Source organism: Sturnira hondurensis, unplaced genomic scaffold (genome assembly GCF_014824575.4).
Source record: "Sturnira hondurensis isolate 20B ecotype Veracruz unplaced genomic scaffold, ASM1482457v3 Scaffold0019216, whole genome shotgun sequence".
Taxonomy (NCBI): Eukaryota; Metazoa; Chordata; class Mammalia; order Chiroptera; family Phyllostomidae; genus Sturnira; species Sturnira hondurensis.
The window spans coordinates 2,396,322-2,417,785 of record NW_028091847.1 but is presented as its reverse complement, the minus strand read 5'-3'; the positions used below and the strand labels follow the sequence as shown (position 1 = coordinate 2,417,785).

General features: G+C 40.3%; 1 protein-coding gene across 4 annotated transcripts in view; it reads left to right on the top strand.

The window, feature by feature from the left end:
• Positions 1-21,464, top strand: part of YEATS2 (YEATS domain containing 2) — an 87,408-nt gene that overhangs the window by 40,207 nt on the left and 25,737 nt on the right. For 2 of the 4 annotated variants that reach the window (XM_037070966.1, XM_037070967.1), the window contains exons 10-17: positions 536-716; positions 3,393-3,635; positions 5,166-5,324; positions 7,268-7,371; positions 9,301-9,408; positions 9,902-10,084; positions 18,147-18,405; positions 20,491-20,652. In XM_037070966.1, the coding sequence (XP_036926861.1) occupies positions 536-716; positions 3,393-3,635; positions 5,166-5,324; positions 7,268-7,371; positions 9,301-9,408; positions 9,902-10,084; positions 18,147-18,405; positions 20,491-20,652 (1,399 nt within the window). The remainder of the gene's footprint in view (positions 1-535; positions 717-3,392; positions 3,636-5,165; positions 5,325-7,267; positions 7,372-9,300; positions 9,409-9,901; positions 10,085-18,146; positions 18,406-20,490; positions 20,653-21,464) is intronic. The other 2 variants (XM_037070968.1, XM_037070969.1) reach the window with 2 other exon arrangements.

The following is a 21,464-nucleotide window of genomic DNA, read 5'->3' as shown; positions in this document are numbered from 1 at the left end:
GTATGCTAGGCACTGGTCCAGTTGCTGAGCATACAGATTTCTACACAGATAGCTGCTATTCCCAAGAAGTTACATTCTCGGTTCTGTTGAGCACAGGAGAAGGTATACAGTAAGCACAAAAGCAAATAAGGTTTCACTTACCAGTATGTGCAATAGAGAATAGCAGGGGAACAAGAGTCTTGCTTTAGTTAGGTTGGTTAGGGAAGGTCTGAAAAGGTAACATTTGATTGAGACCTAATGGTGAGAAAGAAGCAGATGTGCAGAGATTTGGGGGATGAGTGTGCTAAGGCATTGAAACAACAAATGGAAAGACCCCAATTTTATGATTGGTTATAATTGAGCAGTCTCAATTATCTATAAAGCCAGAATAGACTATTTTCTGGGGTAATTCTTTAGTTCTTGAGATTGAAATTGCCTTTCAAGTATTACTAGAAATCCTTTGTCATATCTCAGAGTACCACATTCTTAGAAGGCTTGGGGCTTTCTGGGACACTGATGTTGAACTTATGAGCCCCACTATTGCCCCGTTTCGTAGGTAGTGGACGTGGAGCTGCACCGGCACTCTCTAGGAGAAGACTCCCTTTACCCTCAGTCCTCCGAGTCAGACGTCTCTGATGCCCCACCGTCTTTGCCTTTGACCATTCCAGCCCCAGTGAAGGCTTCGTCACCAATAAAGCAGTCTCATGAGCCAGTACCTGATACCTCTGTAGAAAAAGGTAATATATTTTTCCTTGTGTGGAAATGTATGTTTTCCTTATATGGAGGACTCACTCTGGGGCATTCTTTTCTCTCATTTGCATAATATAATATTGAACTGATGCCTTCAGAGACTTAGAGTGAATGGAAATTTCCCCAGGTGGGCATGCTGCCTCTACTGCACATTTCTACTGTGAAAATACCCAAATGCTTACTCACCTCAGAAAATATTTTTCAATAAGTTCTACTAATATTTTGTAGAACACAAAACTAACTAAAAAGCATTAAATTTTCTTAAAAGAAATCACCTCTTTTCTGTGGCCGTATTGCTATTTTTGTAGATTCAACAAAAAGCTATATTCCTTCTCTCTAGGACATACTTGAGTAAATCAGTGTTATAAATTAGACCATTCCACAAATCTTCTTTAGTATGGCAAATCATTAATTAAGGAATAGGTACTACTCTTCCCACATGAGAAAATAGAACAAAACATCAATTTAATGAGAGTGAATTGGAAAAATCAATTAGCAAACCTAAGTGCGCATTAGAGAAGGAGACTGGAACACAAGTTGCAGGTGCAGCTGAGCAGGGAGAAGCAAAACCTCCTCCACGGGAGGTGCACCAATGGGGAGCAGGGTCACCCTGCCGCCCCCGCCTCACAGTGTAAACGAACTCGTCCACATTTCCTGTGTAATTGGGTGGTTGCCTAACAAAAACTTCAGTCCTGATTTTGCAGTATTAGTGTTGGGTTTTACAGCACAAACTTTGTAAAACCATTTTCTCTGTCCTTTGGGGCTTCTTTTTGCAACAGGCAACTCAGAAAAGCACAGCTTATCCAAGTCCATAAGGTTGGGGCATATCATTAAACTGACTTTCTGCTCTAGTTTGGGTTTGTGGGTTTGTGCCACGGGGGAAGAACAGAAGAATGTGGGTATTTTAACAACCATATTAGAGAGAAGATGGGCATTAAAAATACAACAAAGATGAGGGGAAAGACCTGTTTTTACCGTGATAAAGACTTTTCAATCCAGCCTAGGGAACTATCATAATTAATACCAAGCAGATAAAGACAGTTGCATTTTTAAGTTGCATCAGTCTCTTCTCAATCATCGCAGCATGGAGAAGTTTTAAATAGCCGTCCAAGAGCAGCACTGTGTCGCGACTGTGTCCGGCACTGTCAGTCACTGTCGCTTTCGCTGTCCTGCAGCACAGGGCCTAGTGTCTCCCACTGTCATTGCACTTGAACCTTCAGTAAACGTGGTGAATTCCAACTAGTTCAGTGAGTTGCCGTTCTTCATATGTAGTAGGTTCTGATTAAAGATACATGTATTTTAAGCTATTTTATGTATAGTAAATATGGAAATATATTGAATTTTGACATTTTCAGGTGGAAGAAAATTGTATATTTTTTCTGGAATTAAAAAGCATTCATTTTTATCCTTCAACGACTGCAGTAGTTTCTTCTAATAAATTATAGGAGACTTTTCAGGTCTGATTCTCTATTATGTGAACTTAAATATGAAATACTTTATTTAAAATTTAAGATTCAGCATCAACAAGTGTTTAAGTATTTAAGTGTTCACTTACATAACTTACATGTAAGAAGTAAAATTGATTCTAAGTGGTATTAGTTTAGTCTCTTAGACTGTATTTTCATGTGATATTAATATTTTAGTTTATATATAAAATTTCAACTTTATTCCTCTTTAAATTTCAGTTACATATTTATGGGCGTTTAATAAGACATGATATCATTAGATTAAGTGAATGCTTTCTTTTGAGTTTTTCCTCTTTAATATAAACAGTTTTCAATTCATGTATAAAAAATTGGGAAAACATCATGAACTCATCTACTTTTTAAAAAAATATATTTCATTTATTTATTTCTAGACAGAGGGGAAGGAAGGGTGGGAGAAAGAGAGAGGGAGAGAAGCATCAATGTGTGGCTGTCTCCCATACAACTCCCACCGGGGACCCAGCCCACAACCCAGGCATGTGCCCTGACTGGGAATTGAACCGGGGTGACCCTTTGGTTCCCAGGCCAGCACTCAATCCACTGAGGCATACTAGCCAGGGCTACTTTTTAGATTGCTTAAGATTTATAGTTAATATGTTTTCTAATTTTTCTAAAGAAGCATTTTAACAAAGTGCTACACATATTTCATGTATATTTACATTTATTAAAAATAGGACAACAGGCCTCACGTGGGGTCACTTATACCAAGCCTCATGTTACCAAACCGAAACTGAATTACATTTTCAGCCTCTCCCAGAAATGGAATCTTAAAGCAGCGAGTCAGGAATCCCCTAGTCTGCACTAGGTAGGTAGTCTGCCCCTGCCATCCGCTCAGGAAGGTCACCTCACCACAACCAGTTTGCTTTTTGCTCATACAGCTTCTTCGATCCTGCTCCCTTCTGCCTCTGAAAGGCCTTCGTTTTGTACAGCTCCTGGAGCCCCTCTCCCTCTGCTAGAGTGGATGCTGCTTTATTCGCGAATCGTTGAACATCCTTCATCTCGAAATGTATAACGGAATAATAAATAACCGTGGAGTATATTTATTTTACTACTAATAAATGGCTTAACTGCTTACTGAAATGATGAAAGATTTTTATTGTTTCATTCTTTTCTCACAAAGGCAAAGTTTTATTATTTCAAAGTGATTAATGATTTATCATTTGCCTCTTTCATTTCAAGCAGGATTCCCAGCCAATACTGAAACTGAGAGACACACTACATTTTATTCTTTGCCATCTTCATTGGAACGGACACCCACCAAAATGACAACGTCCCAGAAGGTTATGTTTTGTTCTCATGGCAATTCAGCTTTTCAGCCAATAGCGTCAAGCTGCAAAATTGTGCCACCCAGTCAGGCTCCTAATCCTGAGTCACCTGGGAAATCCTTCCAACCCATCACTATGAGCTGCAAGATTGTTTCAGGTACACAGATGATGTGTGTGAAGTCGATGTGTATAAAATTGTTCAAATGACAAAACAAAGTACTATGGTTTAAAATTTTTTTTTTTAGTTCTACTAAGCAGGGTTTTTTGTTTATTTAAACAAGTACTCACTTTTGATTAGCAAAGCAAAGCGAAGAGGCCACAAAGCAAAAACAAAAGTCATCTATATGGAAACAACTTTAGAAATGAGGCAAGAAGTGAAACTCAAAGAGGTCAAATTTTCATCTCCAAGAATCAGCACAGGAAAATGTTCACTAGGATTATGGTTGAATTTGAAGTGGGAGTTACCTTTTGGGGATTATATAAGGTACCAGAGCAACTAGAAAACATGCAGAGGCCTTTTGGTTTGCAGTTGAAATATCTTTTATGCTGTCTAGCCACATGAGAAAATTATTTATTACTGTTATCGATAGGTAGTTCTGAGGCTTCATTTTCACCAAGGTTGAATTAGTCATTGCCTGAAGGCAATTTCACATTTATGTTGAATAAACTTTTAGTGGGAATATACTTTATGGTTTTGACTCTAATAAACTTTTAGTGGGAATATACTTTATGGTTTTGACTCTACCAACTCAGAAAAGACATGAAAGTGAGTCAGTAAAAATGTTTAGGCCCTGGGCGGCTTTTGTATGATACTTACATGAAGGGGGGCAGGAATGGTCTGTGTTAAAAATAGAAAATTAAGTGGAACTATGATCCAAGGCTTTGAGATTGATGAGAACTAAAGAATGCATCATTTTACCTACCAGTTAGCAGCACTTTGGAACTTGCTGATTCAGAGGTGGAAGAGGCTGAATGTATAAATTGGCTTGAAGTTTAGAGAAATTCGTGGGTGGCAAATTTGGTCAATAAAAGACAACAGAGGGTATTTAATGGTACATTGGGAACCCGGAGCATATTCTGTGGGAATGTGACTCTCTGGATTGTAGCTGTCACATAGTGCTGAGGGAGACTTGTTTGGGGTGAATGACTTTCATAGTTTCCTGTTGGAAATTAATTGCAAATCAAGACTCCTGGTTCCTAAGGAAAGCTGTTCACTTAACTAATTTCCTTACTAATTTTAGCATCTTCGAGTATAGCCAGTATCATAACAACCTGCCTAAGTTGTTAAAGAGATTTATCATCTAGAGATTGAGCAGTTTCACACTGTTATGTAAAGCACTGCTTATTGGACTTTAACGTGCCTTCGGGGGAACTTGTTAAAATACAGATTTATATTTGGCAGTTCTGGGGTAGGGCCTGAGAGTCTGTTTCTAACAAGCTCCCCAGTGATGCTGGTGCTCACGCTCCTGTCCCACGGATAAGGCTGCAGAGGGTGAAACACCCCGATCCCTGGCCACCGCCTGCTGCTGCTGCTGAGTGCCTGACGCATACAGTCGCGTTTGCTTTCCCAGTTTGTCACCTTTGTCCTGGCAGTCCTGCCCTTCTTTCTTTCTTTTCCAGCATCTTCTTACATGTATTGAATATATCTATTTTGTTTAGTGTATTTTTCTCTTTTTAATTAATAAAGGTTCCCCTATATCAACACCAAGTCCATCACCATTGCCTCGAACTCCAACTTCCACTCCAGTGCATGTGAAGCAAGGCGCTGCCGGCTCTGTTATTAGCAACCCTTACGTTATCATGGACAAGCCAGGGCAGGTGCTGGGAGCCGCCACTCCCTCTGCAGGTGTGTGTGTGATCAGTGCTTACATGATCCAGAGACTGGGTCTTTTTAAAGATGAAAGTCTAGCGTGACTTAGTAGCCATTTAATGGGAGAATGAAATCTTTATCCATGAGCAGAAGGGACTATATGAGTAACACCAGTGCTATTTCTGAGGGAAGATGTACTCTTTGTGAAAGTTCTATTTTAGTAGTTTACTTAAGATTTCTTTTAGTTTCTAAAGATTAAAAGTAACCCATAATTAATTTTCAAAAAAAAAGTCGATTCTTTTTCATTTGGAAGACATTCTTTCTTTTTGGGCCTGCAATCAGTATGGTTACTAAGTTTTTCAAAGTAAGCTTTAGTACAAGAATAATTTTGTGAGCCTTATATATTTCACCCCAAATTAAAAAGCCATCTTTACTTTTCTGTGAATAAAATTTTACATGTGGGAGGAAAAGTGTACCCCACCATTATAAGCAGAAAATGCTGATGGGAAGAGTAAAAGGCTGTGGACTCACCGTGTTGGTCACCATCAGCTCATGTAACTACAGACTGTGTTTTTTTTTTTTAAAGATTAGATTTTTTAAAAGATTTTATCGATTTACTTTTGGAGAGGAGAGAAGGGAAGGAGAAAGAGAGGGAGAGAAACATCAATATGCAGTTGCCTCTCACATGGCCCCCACTGGGGACCTAGCCTGCAACCCAGGCATGTGCCCTGACTGGGAATCGAACCAGCAACCCTTTGATTCGCAGCCCACACTCAATCCACTGAGCTACACCAGCCAGGGCTCAGGATTGTTTTAAAAGTACTTCCACTAACATTTTACTTATTCCTTTCAATTAACCTACTTAAACATGTGCTCCTAAGTGTAAACTTTACTGTAGTTTTCACTTCTAATTAAGAGAAAGAAAGAGAGAGGACTGTAAGGTAATGAAACTTCCCCCCCCCCCAAATATTTGATTTTAACACACATGAATGTGTTGGGCCATTCCGAGTAGGTTTTTTGTTTGTTTTTGTTTTTGTTTTGCTTTGTTTTAGAAATGTTGGTTCTTATAACAGTCATGGCTATTGTGGAACTCCTTTAAAAATAAACGCTGCTTTTCTGCCCGGCTTGGTGTAGCCCAGTGGGTTGAGCCCAGAATCGAAGGGCTGCTGGTTTGATTCCTACTCAGGGCACATACCTGGGTTGTAAGCCAGGTCCCCAGTAGGGGCTGTGCAAGAGTCAACCACACATTGATGTTTCTCTTTCTCCCTCCTTTCCCCTCTCTCTAAAAATAAATAAATAAAATCTTTAAAAATAAATAAATGAATGCTACTTTCAGAAATTATCAAATAACCTTTTGAATATACTTAGGGATGCTAAATAGGTGTCCTGTGAGGATGTTTAGTTTTAGCAATCAGCCAAACATCTTTGCAGACAAGTTTGTAAATGGGTAGATGATCAGATACCATTTTTGGTCTTATTTTTTGACTGTAGATAATGGGACTTATTTTTGTCAGACCCTAATGGTAGTTGTACGGATGGAGTATACAATGTGGAATGTTGGAGGTATTTTCAAAGAGGTATACCCTTCTGGTTACTACTTTGAAGGAGCAAGCATGCACTTGAACGCACACAGTTAGGCACATTGTTAAAGAACCAATACCACTGTTCTAGTATTATCTTTTTATATAGGTAACAGAGCATGTGTATGTAGGTTTACTTATTTTACTTCTTATTCTACACTCCCTTGCCAGCTTCTTATCCCTTTTCAGGTTAGGATCACCAAACCTTAGATGACCAAAGTGGTCATCTTTGTAGAATGAATCCTTGTATTTTTTCTATAACAGCTTCAGGGTTGTAAGTTTTCAGCCCTTAAAAATGAAATATAAATAGTGGGAGAAAGGAGAGGGTGGTAGAAAATGCTTTAAGATTCCATTTTGCAAATTATTTATACTTCACTTTTATATCTGCCTTGTTCACAGGAAGTCCTACAAACAAGCTCTCCGCTGCCTCTCAGGCCTCCCAAGAAACAGGTTCCCCTCTTCCTAAAATTCACGGAAGTAGTTTCGTAACTTCTACTGTCAAGGTAACACTCTGTTGCATCTATTGCTAGTTTTAAAGACAGTGTGTTTCAGTTCAACAATAGTTTGTCAGTTGATACTGCAAATTATGTGAAATAGAACCTTTTGGTGTCAAACTCATTCTCACCAGGGGCCACATCAGTGTTGCCTTCAAAGGGCTGAATGTAATTTCAGGACTGTATGGATGTAACTACTCCATAACAGTTAAGCTAGAGCTTGGCACTGCCGCCCGGTAGAAACAAGGTGCCGGGCCAGATTCCAACACAGGCCTTGTGTTTGCCACCTGTGCTTTAGGCTAATAAGTAATAAGAATCTTAAAGACCATCCTACTCCCGAGTTCTATACCCTACCTTGATCTTTTCCCCCTGACTGGTGTGGCTCAGTTAGTTGGGTGTCATCCGTGAAGTGAAAGGTGGCGGGTTCCATTCAGGTTGGAACACATGCAAAAGGCAGTCAATCCACGTTTCTTTCTCTTTCCCTCTCTTTCTAAAAAAGTAAATAAAATGTTTATGTAAGAAGGGAGGGAGGGACGGAGGCAGGCGGTCGGTTTCTCAACACTTCTTTCTATTGGTTACCCAGTATCTCTTTGAAAACTTACTGTGATGAGGCCACCTATTTTTAGGGGTGTGGGGGGAGCAGCTTTTTAATAAATTTTTTCTTATAAAAATATTCATCTGACAAATACCTTTTTCCTACATTTTTACCAACAAGGAGTAAATCTATTTCCTTATTTTCCTATATTTTTACCAAAAAAAGAAATATGTATTTCCTTATTTCCTTTTCCACATGTCAGTCATTTAGTTACTTAAAATAATTCCTCTATCCACTTTGGTTTTAATTTTTCAGAGTAATAAGTCCTTTGAAATTTGGACCTGACTTGTTCAGATCAAAGTGCTAGATATATGCTCACTGTTTAGCAAAGACAATACTTGCTCTTTGGTTAGTCATTCAGCTTATTGATCATTCTCATGGCTGCCTTAATGCTAGGCCTTTTGAGGTATAAACTCCTGTAGGAGAGTTCCGAAGAATTCAAAGAGTATTTCTTCCATGACTGGTGCCAACATAGCATTTCTTAGGCACTTACTGATGATGATACAGGCGAATTTTGTGTCTAAATTCAGTGTAGTCTGTGAGCATTATGTTATACAGATTCCTGAATTGAAATAATTCCCATTAAGGTCCTAATTCTTTGCCAGTCTGCTTTTTAATATTTGTTAATGGTCTTTTCATTACACAGTGAGGCAGTGTTCTTTGTTTCTTGCTCCTAACATTTATTTATGACAAATTACCTCTGAGATTTGCATTTTGTATTTGAGAATTAAAGACAAAGGACAGTTTTTTGGATGTTGACTTTTGTTGTCTTTGCCTTTGCTAATTGTTTGAGTTCTTTTGTCATTTTGTGTTTTAAATGCTTATTGAAAAATCTCCCTATGCCCCGGGTATTTCTTCTGTGTACAGATAACAACTCAAGTTGCGAGCACTCTGAAACACGGAAGCACTCTGACTGCCTGTCTCATTCATTTATTTATTTAGTACCTAGCCTCTAGGGATAGAAAAGAAATAAATACAACACGTGTCTTTTAGTAGCTTACCATTTGGCAGGAGACTGGAAGTGCAAACCAGCAAGGCAACTGAATATTAGAGGTGGTGTGATAGGAGTCTCCCAGCGTATCATAGGCACAGTGGCGTGGGTCCTGCCAGGTTACCTTGGCATTTCCTGCCAAGTCTTTCTTTGCATTTGTTTTTCTAAATGATATAAAAGTGCCAGTGATACAAAAAAGACCCCAAAGAGTTCTGGGCTTTTCGTTTTGGTTTGGTTTTTGGTTTATGGTGCTAGAGAATGTAACATACTCGTATTAAATATAAGTGACTATAGAGTATCTGAAACCACGCATTTTATCCTAATTGTACAATGTGTATTTTTACATTCACAGCAGGAAGATTCTTTGTTTGCATCTATGCCACCTCTTTGCCCAATTGGGAGTCACCCTAAGGTTCAAAGCCCCAAACCTATAACTGGAGGACTTGGAGCTTTTACAAAAGTGAGTGTTTTTTAGGGAATTATCCTACAAGTCGATAAGGTCTTGTTACATGGTCTTTTTTGCGGCATATTGGCGTGGACGTATGCTGCCCCGCAACAGGTAACTTACTGGTCTATCTCAGTTCTAAGACCAGGTCCTACTTCAGAGACTTGCTTCCATTTATTCAGTGGTGTCCACAGGGCAGCCTTGGGGCCCAGCGACACAGGAGCTTCAGAGAGCACAGTATGATTCTCTGCTGCCTGTCACCAGCATCTAAAACAGATGACTGGCTCAGTTTGCAGATGCATAGGATCAAGTCCAGATCCTACTGTGGTCCCTTTAATAACTGTTGTGGGCCACCTTGAAGCAGTATTTTTACCTTTCTGGTGGAGTCATTCTTTACAGACCAAGCTTCATTAATTTATTAATTCCTACAACAAACAGTATAGATTCAGAAATTAGTAGCTTTTATCTTGGGATGTTTATTCAGTATCATTATCATATTTGTTGCAAGGTAATCATCAAACAGGAACCTGGTGAAGCCTCTCACGTGCCCACAACAGGAGCTGCCAGCCAGTCACCACTCCCTCAGTATGTGACTGTGAAAGGGGGTCACATGATAGCTGTGTCCCCTCAAAAACAGGTCATAACTGCTGGAGAAGGGACTGCCCAGTCACCAAAGATTCAGCCCTCCAAGGTTTGTGTTGGGTAGGGATGGGGAGGTCAACAGGTAAATGACCATTATTTGCCTAAATAATTGACAAGTGCTGGAAAGGTAAAGGGTGACAGGGTTGCGGTCCCAGAAAACCCTGTAGATGACAGCCCATTGGGAAGGCACGTCAGTTGATGTGAGCTCCATCTGCTCTTCCGGTAATCCTTGACGAGAGCAGGGGCACACACGGTGTGACGAGGGCTCCAGGAACAGGCACAGAGGCAGAGGGACACTACATTACCTCTATGGCAGCGAAGGTGATTGACTTCACTAACACAGCTTTCCACTGATACATCCCAAAATGAATGGGTAACTGACAGCACCAAGGTCTTATGTACGGTTTACTCATTTATTTCTGGTAGGAGGGTGCTATCGTGTGTATCTCTGATGTCCAGGCTCTGTGATCTGTGCAGTGATTCTTGGCTCTTTGGAGAGTTTCTTTTCTGTATAATTCAGAAATGTGGGGAATTAATGTGTTGGGAGAGCTGTAAATTACATGCAGATCCATGTTTTCCTACAACTAGTGACAGAGGATTTGAACCCATGTCTGCTGATTCCAAGACTCCTCATCCTAGAGCTAATTAAAATGTGTGACATTGTCTGTACTTAAATGTGCCTTTAGAACATTCGAAGTTATATAATCCCACTTAGGGGGGCAGATATGTTCTAAAGCTGTTAAGAACATTATGTGAAGTATTTGTTTTTCAACTTGAGAGCCAGCCTATCTAGAGAGAGTTAATTGTTTTTAGGAGAATACAACACAAAAAGATTTTATATTGGTTAGTCTAGATAGCTACATATGGATTGAAATAAAAATTTATAGTGTCATATAGGTGGTCCTAGAATGTATAAGAGTCCATTACTTTCCCCAGTGTATCTGGTCATAAGAACCACTTGATGACTAAAAACACACAGAGATACCCAAGTTCCTATTTCAAACTTACTGAATCAGATCTTCTTGGGGGTCTTGGGAGTCTGGATTTTTAGGAAGCTCCCCTACTTACTCATATGATCAGGCAAATTGAGGAACCACAGAGCCACAGCACCAGTTTGACTTTGTGGCTTACGTGGCCAGAATCACTAAGACAGCCGCCCCAGCAGCTTGCTGATGTGCCTTCGTTGTTTTGGTCAGGGGCAGTGTTTTGTTAGTGTCCCCTAATGAGTGAGTTATTGTCATCTGGACTTCCTACTCAGGCACTTGGTGTATGTTCTTCAAAATCTATTTTACTTCACTTAGAGATACATGGTACTACCGATTCAGTTTTTTGAGTTAATACAGCATTGCTATTGATGCTCAGATGCTCTAAATAAGTTAATTTCCACTTTGTGCTGCTTTGCATGTTGCAAATCCACTCATCCAGTAATGCTGGGGAGAACTGGATTGGCTTTCTTGTCCCGTTGCCACCCACCCAGTGGCAATGAGGACTAAGAGGAAGTGGATAGGTTTGTGCTAGAATTGCCCTGATTAAAGTTTAAGGGCACTAAAAAGAAAAGCTACAGAAGAATGTGAGAAAACTGCAAAGAAGCACTAGGGCATGAGAAAAGACATCACTGTTTATCCAGGAAATTTAGTTCGTGCTTTGGACTCAAGGTAAGGAGCTATCTGCAAGTACAGGCAGTCCCTAGTTATTGATGAAGTACATTCCTAGAAACTGCTGGAAACTAGAAAGGATGAACAAAATGGGACTGTTTTCCTTTCTGTACAACTTTTGACCTGGAAAGAGATAGGGATCAGTGGGTTTATGTGGGAAAGCAGGCAGTATGTACAGTTAAAAGAGTATTCAGACTAGAAAAAATAGAGCTTCAGACTAGAGCTTGTTACAAATCCCAGATCTCAACCAGTGATTGCTGGTGTGGCCTGGGCAGGTTTATCTCTGGAAAAATACCCTCTGTCTTTCAGAGTTGTAGAATTAGATCATCACATGTCAAGGACCTAGCACAGAGCAGGTGCTAATGCACGTGACTGGGGACAAGCCCACTATGCACATGCACGAGTACCATGGTGACAGTGGTTATCATTGAGTACTAAATTGTAATTGGCTGTAATGTTCAGTGTCTGGAAAGAAAGTCACATGTACAGAGTCTTCATCTTCCTGTCACTGAAGTGAATTCTGACTTGCAAGTACCTGTAAAGGGCACAGGAAGGGCAGAAATAGAGACGTTGAATCAAAGCATGAATCCAAGTGATGTATTTATAACAATGCAGAAGGAAGGGTGCCTGCTTTGTGAAACTAGAAGGAAATTAGGAGTACAGAGAAGGTTCTAGGCCAAAATGTTACATTGTTTGAAAAAAAAGCAAAACTAATTCGGGGTTGTTGTTTCCCACTGAAGAGCCTTCCTTGTGTCTATAGAGAGCTGAGTGTCCAGTTCCCCCCAGAAGAATGCCCAACTTCCTCACTCTCCAGTTTTTAGAACGAAGGAGGAGCTGTTAATCTTTCAAGTGCTGTGCTCCTTAGTGGATAAGCTTTGCTAGTAAAAACTGCCCTCCCGTGGCCAACCCAGGATACCACGGTTTATTTGACTCTTGGAGAGATTGTGTCATATCCTGGAAATTTTGAATCAATTAGTGTGGCGATAGAGTTTGGCATAGGAAGAGAAAAGCAAGTCAGATGCATGGAATTTGGGGGAAGTAAGTAAAACAGGTTCAATATGTATGTATTATTTTGTAAGAACTTGGCTTTCTTTTGGAACACAAAATATATCATGTGTAATTGAGCTTATGCAATTGGCAAATTTGCTGTATTTAGGGTATGCGAAGATTTGTCATAGAAAAATGCTCAGTTGCTGTAACCAAGATATCCAAAAACCAGAAACTTAAAGTAAGTTCATTTCTTTTGTACATAAAAGACCAGTACGCAGTTCTGGTGTGCTGATCCCACAATCATCAAGAATCTAGATTTCTATTTAGTTGCTTCGTCATTCTCAAAATTTGATTTTCACCTTGTGGGCTAAGGTAGCTGCCTCCATCTCATGCTGCCATCTTCGTATTTCTGGCCAAGAGGGAGAGAGAAGGGGAGCCGGGGAGAGGAGGCACAGCCAAAAAGTTGCACTCATCACTTCTTTTCACATGCCTTGAGCCAGAAATCAGATGACCAAACCTACTTGTGCAGGGGCTAGAAAATATAGGTAGTGTTCTAAGTGGCCATGTCCCTACCTGAAAACTTGGGGCTCTATTTCTATGAGACAGAAGCAAAGTATGAATTTGAGGTTCAACTGGAAATTTCTGCTGTACACTAAAGATGTTTTTCTGTTACTAAGAAACTCTTTTAAGTGAATGCACGGAAAACTTCCTGATTATGAAGAAGAGTTTTTGTGTCTCCACATCTCTGGGGGCGTGACCCTCCCCATTCGGCAGCCACGGGAACACTGTGTTGTCTGCCGAGTGAGGCCCACACGGTCAGAATAAAGCGGTTTGCATGGCCCGTGGGAATTGTTTTAACGAAGCTAGATGGCTGGGAGAATTTCTCTTCTCCATTCCAGGTCAACTTGCTTCTTTAAAATTTGTTCTTTCATTCTTTTGTTTCTTCCTTCTTTGCCCCCTCCTTTCTTAAACTTAGATAAAAATGGGGAGACTATTGTAATGATTCCCACGTGCCAATTATCCAATTTCAGCAATTACCAGCATTTTCCTAATCTTATTTCTCTTCCTAGAATATTTTAAAGCAGAGATCAGATGTTACATACTTTAATTTCTGTTTGACTAACAATCTAGGGTTTAGGATCAAGGTCCTGTGCCCTGGACAGATGCTGAACACAGTGACAAACATTTATCCTTCAGCACTCTCTCTGTATCTGTTGAGTATCCAGGTAGTTGCATAGATTACCATTCTCCAGGTAATAGTGTCATGGTCAGCAGCAGCGATCATTTACTGTGTATTTCATGTTGGCTTGCATTTTATAGACTTATTTTCTTTTATGCCTCAATTTTATGAGATAAATATTATTGATGAGATGTCTAAAGCTAAAGCTCAAGTTAACAAGTTAAATAACTTACCAGCTACTACCTGAAGAAACAAAACTGGGAAACCAGGTCTGACTGCTTAGAAAAACCTGTGTGCTCTCTTTCCTGTTACTCTGTGGCTCATGTAGGTGATTAGCGACATTTTCTTGATATCAGCCATATTATCCAAGTACATGGCAAGTCTATTTCTCTGCACTCACTTTATTTGAAAACAAACCATGTATCATTTACTAATTATTTAACTTAAAATTCCCATTTATCAGCCGTATATGGTTGATCCTTTTTTCCATCTATTTAGTAATCCTATTTTTTAATTTAATTATAAAAATTCTAAAAAAGTAAGCCCTGGCTGGTGTGACTCAGTGGATTGAGTTCCAGCCTGTGGACCAAAGGGTCTCTGGTTCAGTTCCCAGTCAGATCATATGCCTGGGTTGTAGGCCAGGTTCCCAGTGGTTGGACACACCAGAGGCAACCACGCATTAATATTTCTCTCTTCTTTCTCCCTCCTTTCCCCTCTAAAAATAAATAAAATCTTTTTTTTAAAAAATTCTAAAATTTCAGGAAGATACAGAGAATAGTATAATCAGTACTAATGTAATGAATACTAACCCTGAATTAGTGTGTTCTATTTAATTTCAGTCATTTCTTCTCTAAATAAAACATGACTGATGAAGTTCACTTTGTTCTTTTCAAAAACAACACTGTCATGAATTTGGACATGGAGCTTTCCGTTCCATACTTTTGTTGTGTAAACACATAGCTGTAAGTAACATGTAATGTTTGTGTGTTTGAAAATTTACATAAAAGATACAGTTGACCCTTAAGCAACATTGTTTTGAATTGCACAGGTCTACAGTAATGTACAGATTTGTTTCAGAAAGTGCCTGTGCTCTTTTCAGTCTGTGGTCAGGTGTCCACAGATGCAGAGGGCTGACTGTATGCGTTGAGCTGCACTGTTTTGTGTAGAGGACTTGAGCATCCGTGGAGTTGGTATCCGAGGGGCTTCCTGAATCAGTTCCTGGTGGATACTGAGGGGCAGCTGGGGTAGTGAAGTTTTGGGGGAGTTGAGTTATACTTGTTTTTTTCAGCTGTGTGTGGGGGTGTCAGCACCCCAAATGTTCATGTTCAGGGGTCACCTGTAGTCCTGAAAGTAAAATTGCTACAACATGGGTTATGTGAGTTTTTAGTTTTATTAGACATGCTGATACCTTTTTAGAGTGGCTGTACAAATTTACTTTTCTACAGGCAGTGAACAAAAAGCTCCTATTTTTTTGTATCCTCTAGCCAGTTCTTGGCATTATCAGACTTACATTTTTCCCCTCCAATCTTATGAGTAAAAAGTACTTCCAACTTTATCTTTTTTGCCTTTTTCGGGCCGATCTTTAGCCATTCTCACAAAAACCTTTTAATCTAGTTTCTGGTGAGAAGTTCTCTATAAAATAAAGACCTGAGGAGTGGAAGATAACTGCCCACCATGCCGTTAATTACTAATTACGTTGTTTCTTCTAATTGAACATCCTGTTTGTTTTAAAAGAGCTCTGTAGTGACTTCCAGTCAAGGTGGCAGCATAAGTAAACACAGCTCACCTCCTCGAAAAACCACATCAAAACTACAACTAAATTGTAGAACAACCATCACTCAGAACCATCAGAAATGGAGTTGAATGGAAGTCTGACAACTACAGAATTAGAAAAAGCACATTCATTCAGACTAGTAGGAGGGGCAGAGACACGAAACAGACTAGTCCCACATCCACATGTATTGAATAAAAAATTCTAGAGGGATATCTTGGGAGCGAGGATTCCCAGCCCAGGGTTCCGGTGCCAGGCAGATAAATCCTCATAACTTCTGGCTACAAAAAGCAGCAGGTATTGAGTCGGTAGAAGAAACATGGCCCAAGTGAAAAAAACAGATCAAAACTCCAGAAAAAAAAACAAGCAATCTATCAGATGCAGAGTTCAAATACTGGTTATGAGGACACTCAAGGAATTTAGGAACTCAGGAGTATAAAAAAAGATCCAGTTAGAAATGAAGAATACACTAATTGGAGTAAAGAACAATTTACAGGGGAAGAACCGTAGAGTGGGTGAAGCTGAGAATTACATTAGTGTTTTGGAAGCAAAAAACAACCAATTAGAACAAGAAGAAAAAAGAATCCCCCCAAAATGAAGATAGTATAAGCAGCCTCTGGGACAACTCCAAGAGGTTTAACATTTGCATCATAGAGGAAGAAGATAAAGAGCAAGAAATTGGAAATCTATCTGGGGAAGGAAGAGTGGGTGAAGAGGTGAGGGGATTAAGAAGTACAAAGAAGCAGTTACAGAACACTCAGGGAGGTGTAAAGTACAGTATGGGAAATGGAGTACCTAAGGAACTTACGCTCAGGACCCATGGACATGAACAGTAGTGTGGGGACTGCCTGAAGGAGTGAGGGATGCTGAGTGGAGGGGAGCAAAGGGGGATAAATCGGGGCAACTGCAATAGCATCATCAATAAAATACAGTTTTTTAAAGAGCTCTATAGTATTTTCTTACTTTTAAAGAGTTCATTTTACAGTATTTTCAAAACCAGATATTTCTAACTTTCGTAGTTTAGGTACTGGGGTCTATCTTTAAAAATTCTATTAAATATGTCCTGACTGTTGTGGCTTGGCTGGGCATCATACGGCAAAGCAAAAGGTTGCCAGTTTGATTCCCAGTCAGGGAGCATGCCTGGGTTTCAAGTTCAGTCCCAGTCTAGGCACATACCAGAGGCTACCAGTCGGTGTTTTTCTCACACATCAGTGTTTTTTTCCTCTCTCTTACCTCCCTTTCCCCCTTTCTAAAAATGAAATATTTTTTAAAATTCAATTAAATGGCCTTTTTGTTTACACTTTTTCATTTTTAACCAAATGTCTACCTTTAGGAAAGGAAAGATTAGAAATACATAGAAGCCCTGGCTGGTGTAGCTCAGTGGATTGAGCGCCGGCCTGCGAACCACACGATCGCGGTTCGATTCCCAGTCAGGGCACATGCCTGGGTTGCAGGCCAGTTCCCAGCAGGGGACTCATGAGAAGCAACCATACATTGATATTTCTCTCCTTCTCTCCTTCCCTTCCTCTCTAAAGATAAATAAATAAAATATTTTTAAAAAAAGAAATACATAGAAAAACAAGATTTTCTTAAAAACAGTTAGAAGAGGTCACATGAGTTGCTAGGATTTCTAGAGATGAAGGAATAATCATTTTAGATGGAGATAACCTGGAAGGGATTACAGAAGAGGTGATACTTATTTTTTTTAAGATTTTTATTTATTTATTTTTAGAAAGACAGGGAGAGAAATATCAATGTGTGGTTGCCTCTTGCATGCCCACCCACTGGGGACCTGCCCCACAACCCAGGCATGTGCCTTGTCTGGGAATCAAACGGCGACCCTTTGGTTGACGGACCAGCACTCAATCCACTGAGCCACACGAACCAGGGCTGATACTTAAATTTTTATAGTGGAGTTTACAGTTCACTAATGACAGTGTTTATTGCACAGTTTTTCATGATGTGCAGTTTAAAATTGCCTAAGTATCTAAACTCATGAAATGTTTATTTACATACATTGTGGTGTATATATATTCTAATATATTATCATTTGGTCATCTAAAAGTGTTTTAAAAAATAGTAACTGGAAAATGGTGATGTGTAGAATTAAAAATTAGAAAATCATGTGTGATTCTACCCTTTTTAAATAAATATTGAAAAGAATTGGAAGTAAATTCACTAAAAATATTAAGAGGTTTTTTTCTGAATGAGTAGGATTTTTCTTTACACTTGTATTTTCTGTAAAAACATGTATTACTTTTTATAATTCAAATAAGTGATAAATAGTAGCTGGGGTGAAGAGAAAAACTGTAACCTCTAATTATAATAATATCCAAATTGTAAGAAATATTGCTGTTTCTCACATCTAACATCATTTGCTTTCCTGCATTGGATTGCACTCGTTACTGATGCTGGGGCTTTGCTTTGTCGTTTGCTAGTGCATGTAACTGTTCTGTTCTCAGAGCTCGGGGAGGACTGTGAGAAGCACCGCTGGGCTTTCCTCTGTTTTAAACAGGTCGTTGGGGTGCCTGTCGGGTCTACTTTACCTTCAACAGTGAAACAGGCTGTGGCAATCAGTGGCGGCCAGATCCTTGTAGCCAAGGCCAGCTCTTCCGTCGCCAAAGCAGTTGGTCCAAAGCAAGTTGTGACCCAAGGAGTTGCCAAAGCAATTGTGAGTGGAGGTGGAGGAACCATTGTCGCTCAGCCGGTGCAAGCCTTAACCAAGGCTCAGGTCACTGCTGCTGGCCCTCAGAAGAGTGGACCCCAGGGTTCAGGTAACTAACACTACAGGGGCCCTTTCAGCAGCACCTGCCAAAAATATTCTATGCTGGTGATTTCGTTTGGTATTTGATTCTGTCTAGCAAAACCTAGTGGGGGGGGGGGGGTGAGTGAATGTGAGAGAGAGAGCAGTAATCATAAAGATGGAGGATATTTTTTATGATGCTGCATTCAGGTTTTAAGAATAATTCTCATTCACCCTCATCTCCACTTTGGGGTGTATTCCAGACCTCAAACTTATGGTGGTCATTGCAGCATTTGGGGGTACTTAACTAAAGCATTCTCTGTCACACAAAGGTGTAAACACCCAGAATGTGTTTTAGGCTTTGATGTGTTGTTTCTGTGGAGGCATGAAAGACATGTATATGTAAGACATTAAGTATTTACTAACTTTTGAAGGTCTTGATGAAGCTGAAGAGCTGCTGCAGTGAGATGGAAGGGTAGCGGGGAGGGGGATGTACCAAACGAAGGCTCAGAGGTGGCGAACTGCCGGTGATGATAAAGCTCGTTTGTGGCATAGAACGTGAGTGCTGGAGACGCGCTGGAGAAGTGATGTTTGCAGTTTAGAAGATCAAGCAGCTGGGAAGCCAGAGAATTAAATGTCATCTACAGTGCTGTCACTGAGAATGACAGTCTTTAGCATAGAGAGGCTTTGAGTCAGGAGTCAGTCTTCAGCAAATGAGGAGAAGTGACTGGGAGTTCAGTAAATAAGAGCGAAAAAGGGAAGTGAGATGGTATAGCCAAGCATAAACCTCAGAGAATCTGGGTGTTTTGTTCTGTTTTGTTTTTCCCAGAGCGAGGGTTGATAATGGTCTAAAAGCCAAATTGGAGAGCAAAAAGGCACCTTCTTAGTCCTGGCTCTCAGATATTAAGGTAATATAATAAACCAAACAGCCCCTGGCTAAGGGAGCTGCTGGAGAAGTGACATCTTCGGAGGATTAACAGGTTTAATTATCACAAAAAGAAATAATGTTCAAGGAGGTTGAGGTTCCAGAAGGTGCAAGGACCATAGCAGGAATTCCTGGGGGCAGGGGAAGAGGGAGGAGGGAGGAAGGGGGAATGGGACTGGTTCACGCCAGGGCTGTGAGCAGTGGAGAGGGGACCTCAGTAAGGTGGCTGAGCACAGAGGTCTGTGCTTCTGGCAGTGGCAGAAACACACAGCGGTGTAAGACGGGATTAGCTCTGATAATGGAGAAAGATGGCACTCAGTTTTAATCAGTCCCTGATAGCTGGGGACAATTTCCAGGGTTCTTGCTTCCCAAAGTTTTGGTGGTAATGAGGAGGACCACTTTAGCAGGCTGGAGAAGTCTGTGAGGGTCCGTTCCCTTGTGGTGACTCATATTGTTCCGTGGGCTTCGTTTCATGGGGATTCAAATTCAAAGAAATTAGGGAATTTGATATGTAGGTCTTCAAGACTCACGTTTTGAAGATTTGTAGCCATATGCATCAAGAAGTAAATTCTCAGGAGTAAGTGAAAGTTCTTTGGCATAGGTTAGACTTTGAAAAGACGAACTACAGTTTCATAGTGTTTGTGCCTGTTGTTGACTGTAGCGTTTTGTAGCTCTTACAGTGAGGGAGGCTGGAGGTTTAGTCTCTCATCAGTGGATTCATCCCTTACTAGAAATTGACCACAGGGGCTTTAAACAAAGGGAGAACATTGTGTGTTTATCCACAGGTAGGGTGATTATTTTACTGATTGTCTAAATCACAGCACTTTTGAGAGTAACACGAGCCACTATTAATAATTACGAGACAGAGGTGGAAACTGGAATTGTTCTGGGCAAAACAGGACATTTAGTCACCATGTTGAAATACAAATATGAATTACTTTATAGCAGACTCTAGTATGTAAATTATTTTTAATTAACAAAATATCCAGCTTTAATGCATTCTGCATCTGAGAAACGAACTTTAGAGTTCCCTGTTTGTTAGTGTGTGTTTTTGTTTTGGGCAGAGCCAGCTGAGATGTTAGTGTTTTTTAATAGTTATTACTCTCTGTTTTAATTTTAGAGATAACATTGCCTTCACTTCCATTTTGTCTTAGTGTCTTTCCTCTTTTTTTTTTCTTTTTACCATTTTAGTGATGGCAACATTGCAGCTACCAGCCACTAATTTGGCCAACCTGGCAAATTTGCCACCTGGCACAAAACTCTACCTCACAACGAACAGCAAGAACCCTTCAGGAAAAGGGAAACTGCTGCTGATCCCTCAAGGAGCCATCCTGCGGGCCACCAATAATGCTAGTTAGTTCATCATTAAGTCATTCAGTTCTTGGGTCTCTGGGTATGTTCATCTCGTTCACCTGAGGGGCAGTCCTCACCTGTTCCTGGAAGCATTTCCATAGTGCTGCTTGGTGGCATAATGGTAGTATTGGCCCAAATGCACTGAAAACATATGCATAATTTAACTAGAGTTGGCTTTAAATAGCCATACTCTTAGAGGGGTAGCACTATTATTTTGGGCTTACCTACTGGGAGTTTGGGGTCAGGAAGGAATGGCACTAGGCAAAGGCGACCTGGCTGTGGAGGTGCTGTCGGGAGCCAGCCGTCTGTGTGAACTGAAAGAGGAGGAGGACCTCTGTCCTTCACTGGGAACTGAAACTGCTGGTCCCTGGGGAGAAGTTCTGTCTCCTTCCAGAAGCTGGAACCTATTTCTATGTAAAGGAGATAAGGGTAGGCCTGGAACCAAGTGTCCCTGCCTGCCATTCTTGAGACGTTCCTAAGTTCACCAGGTTCGGAGATGGAAAGGGAAATACGGCCTCAACCCAAACACATGTCCTAAAGCCCCAGTTAAATTAGGCGATTATCCAGATATATAAACTTTCGCTTTGACATGCAGGGAAAAATAGTTTGGGTAGTGTTGAAAAGGAAACAGTAAAAGGAATTATTGCCTTCTGAATCAGAACTACGATTGGTACAGCAATCAAGTTCATTAGAAATGAGCCACTCCTGCCAAAATGCAGTGCGTAAGCTAGTCGCCATTTTATGTGTTGCCTCTAATGGGTGATTCTCACTTTCTCACCTGGTATTTTTACCTCATACTTCAACAATGTTAT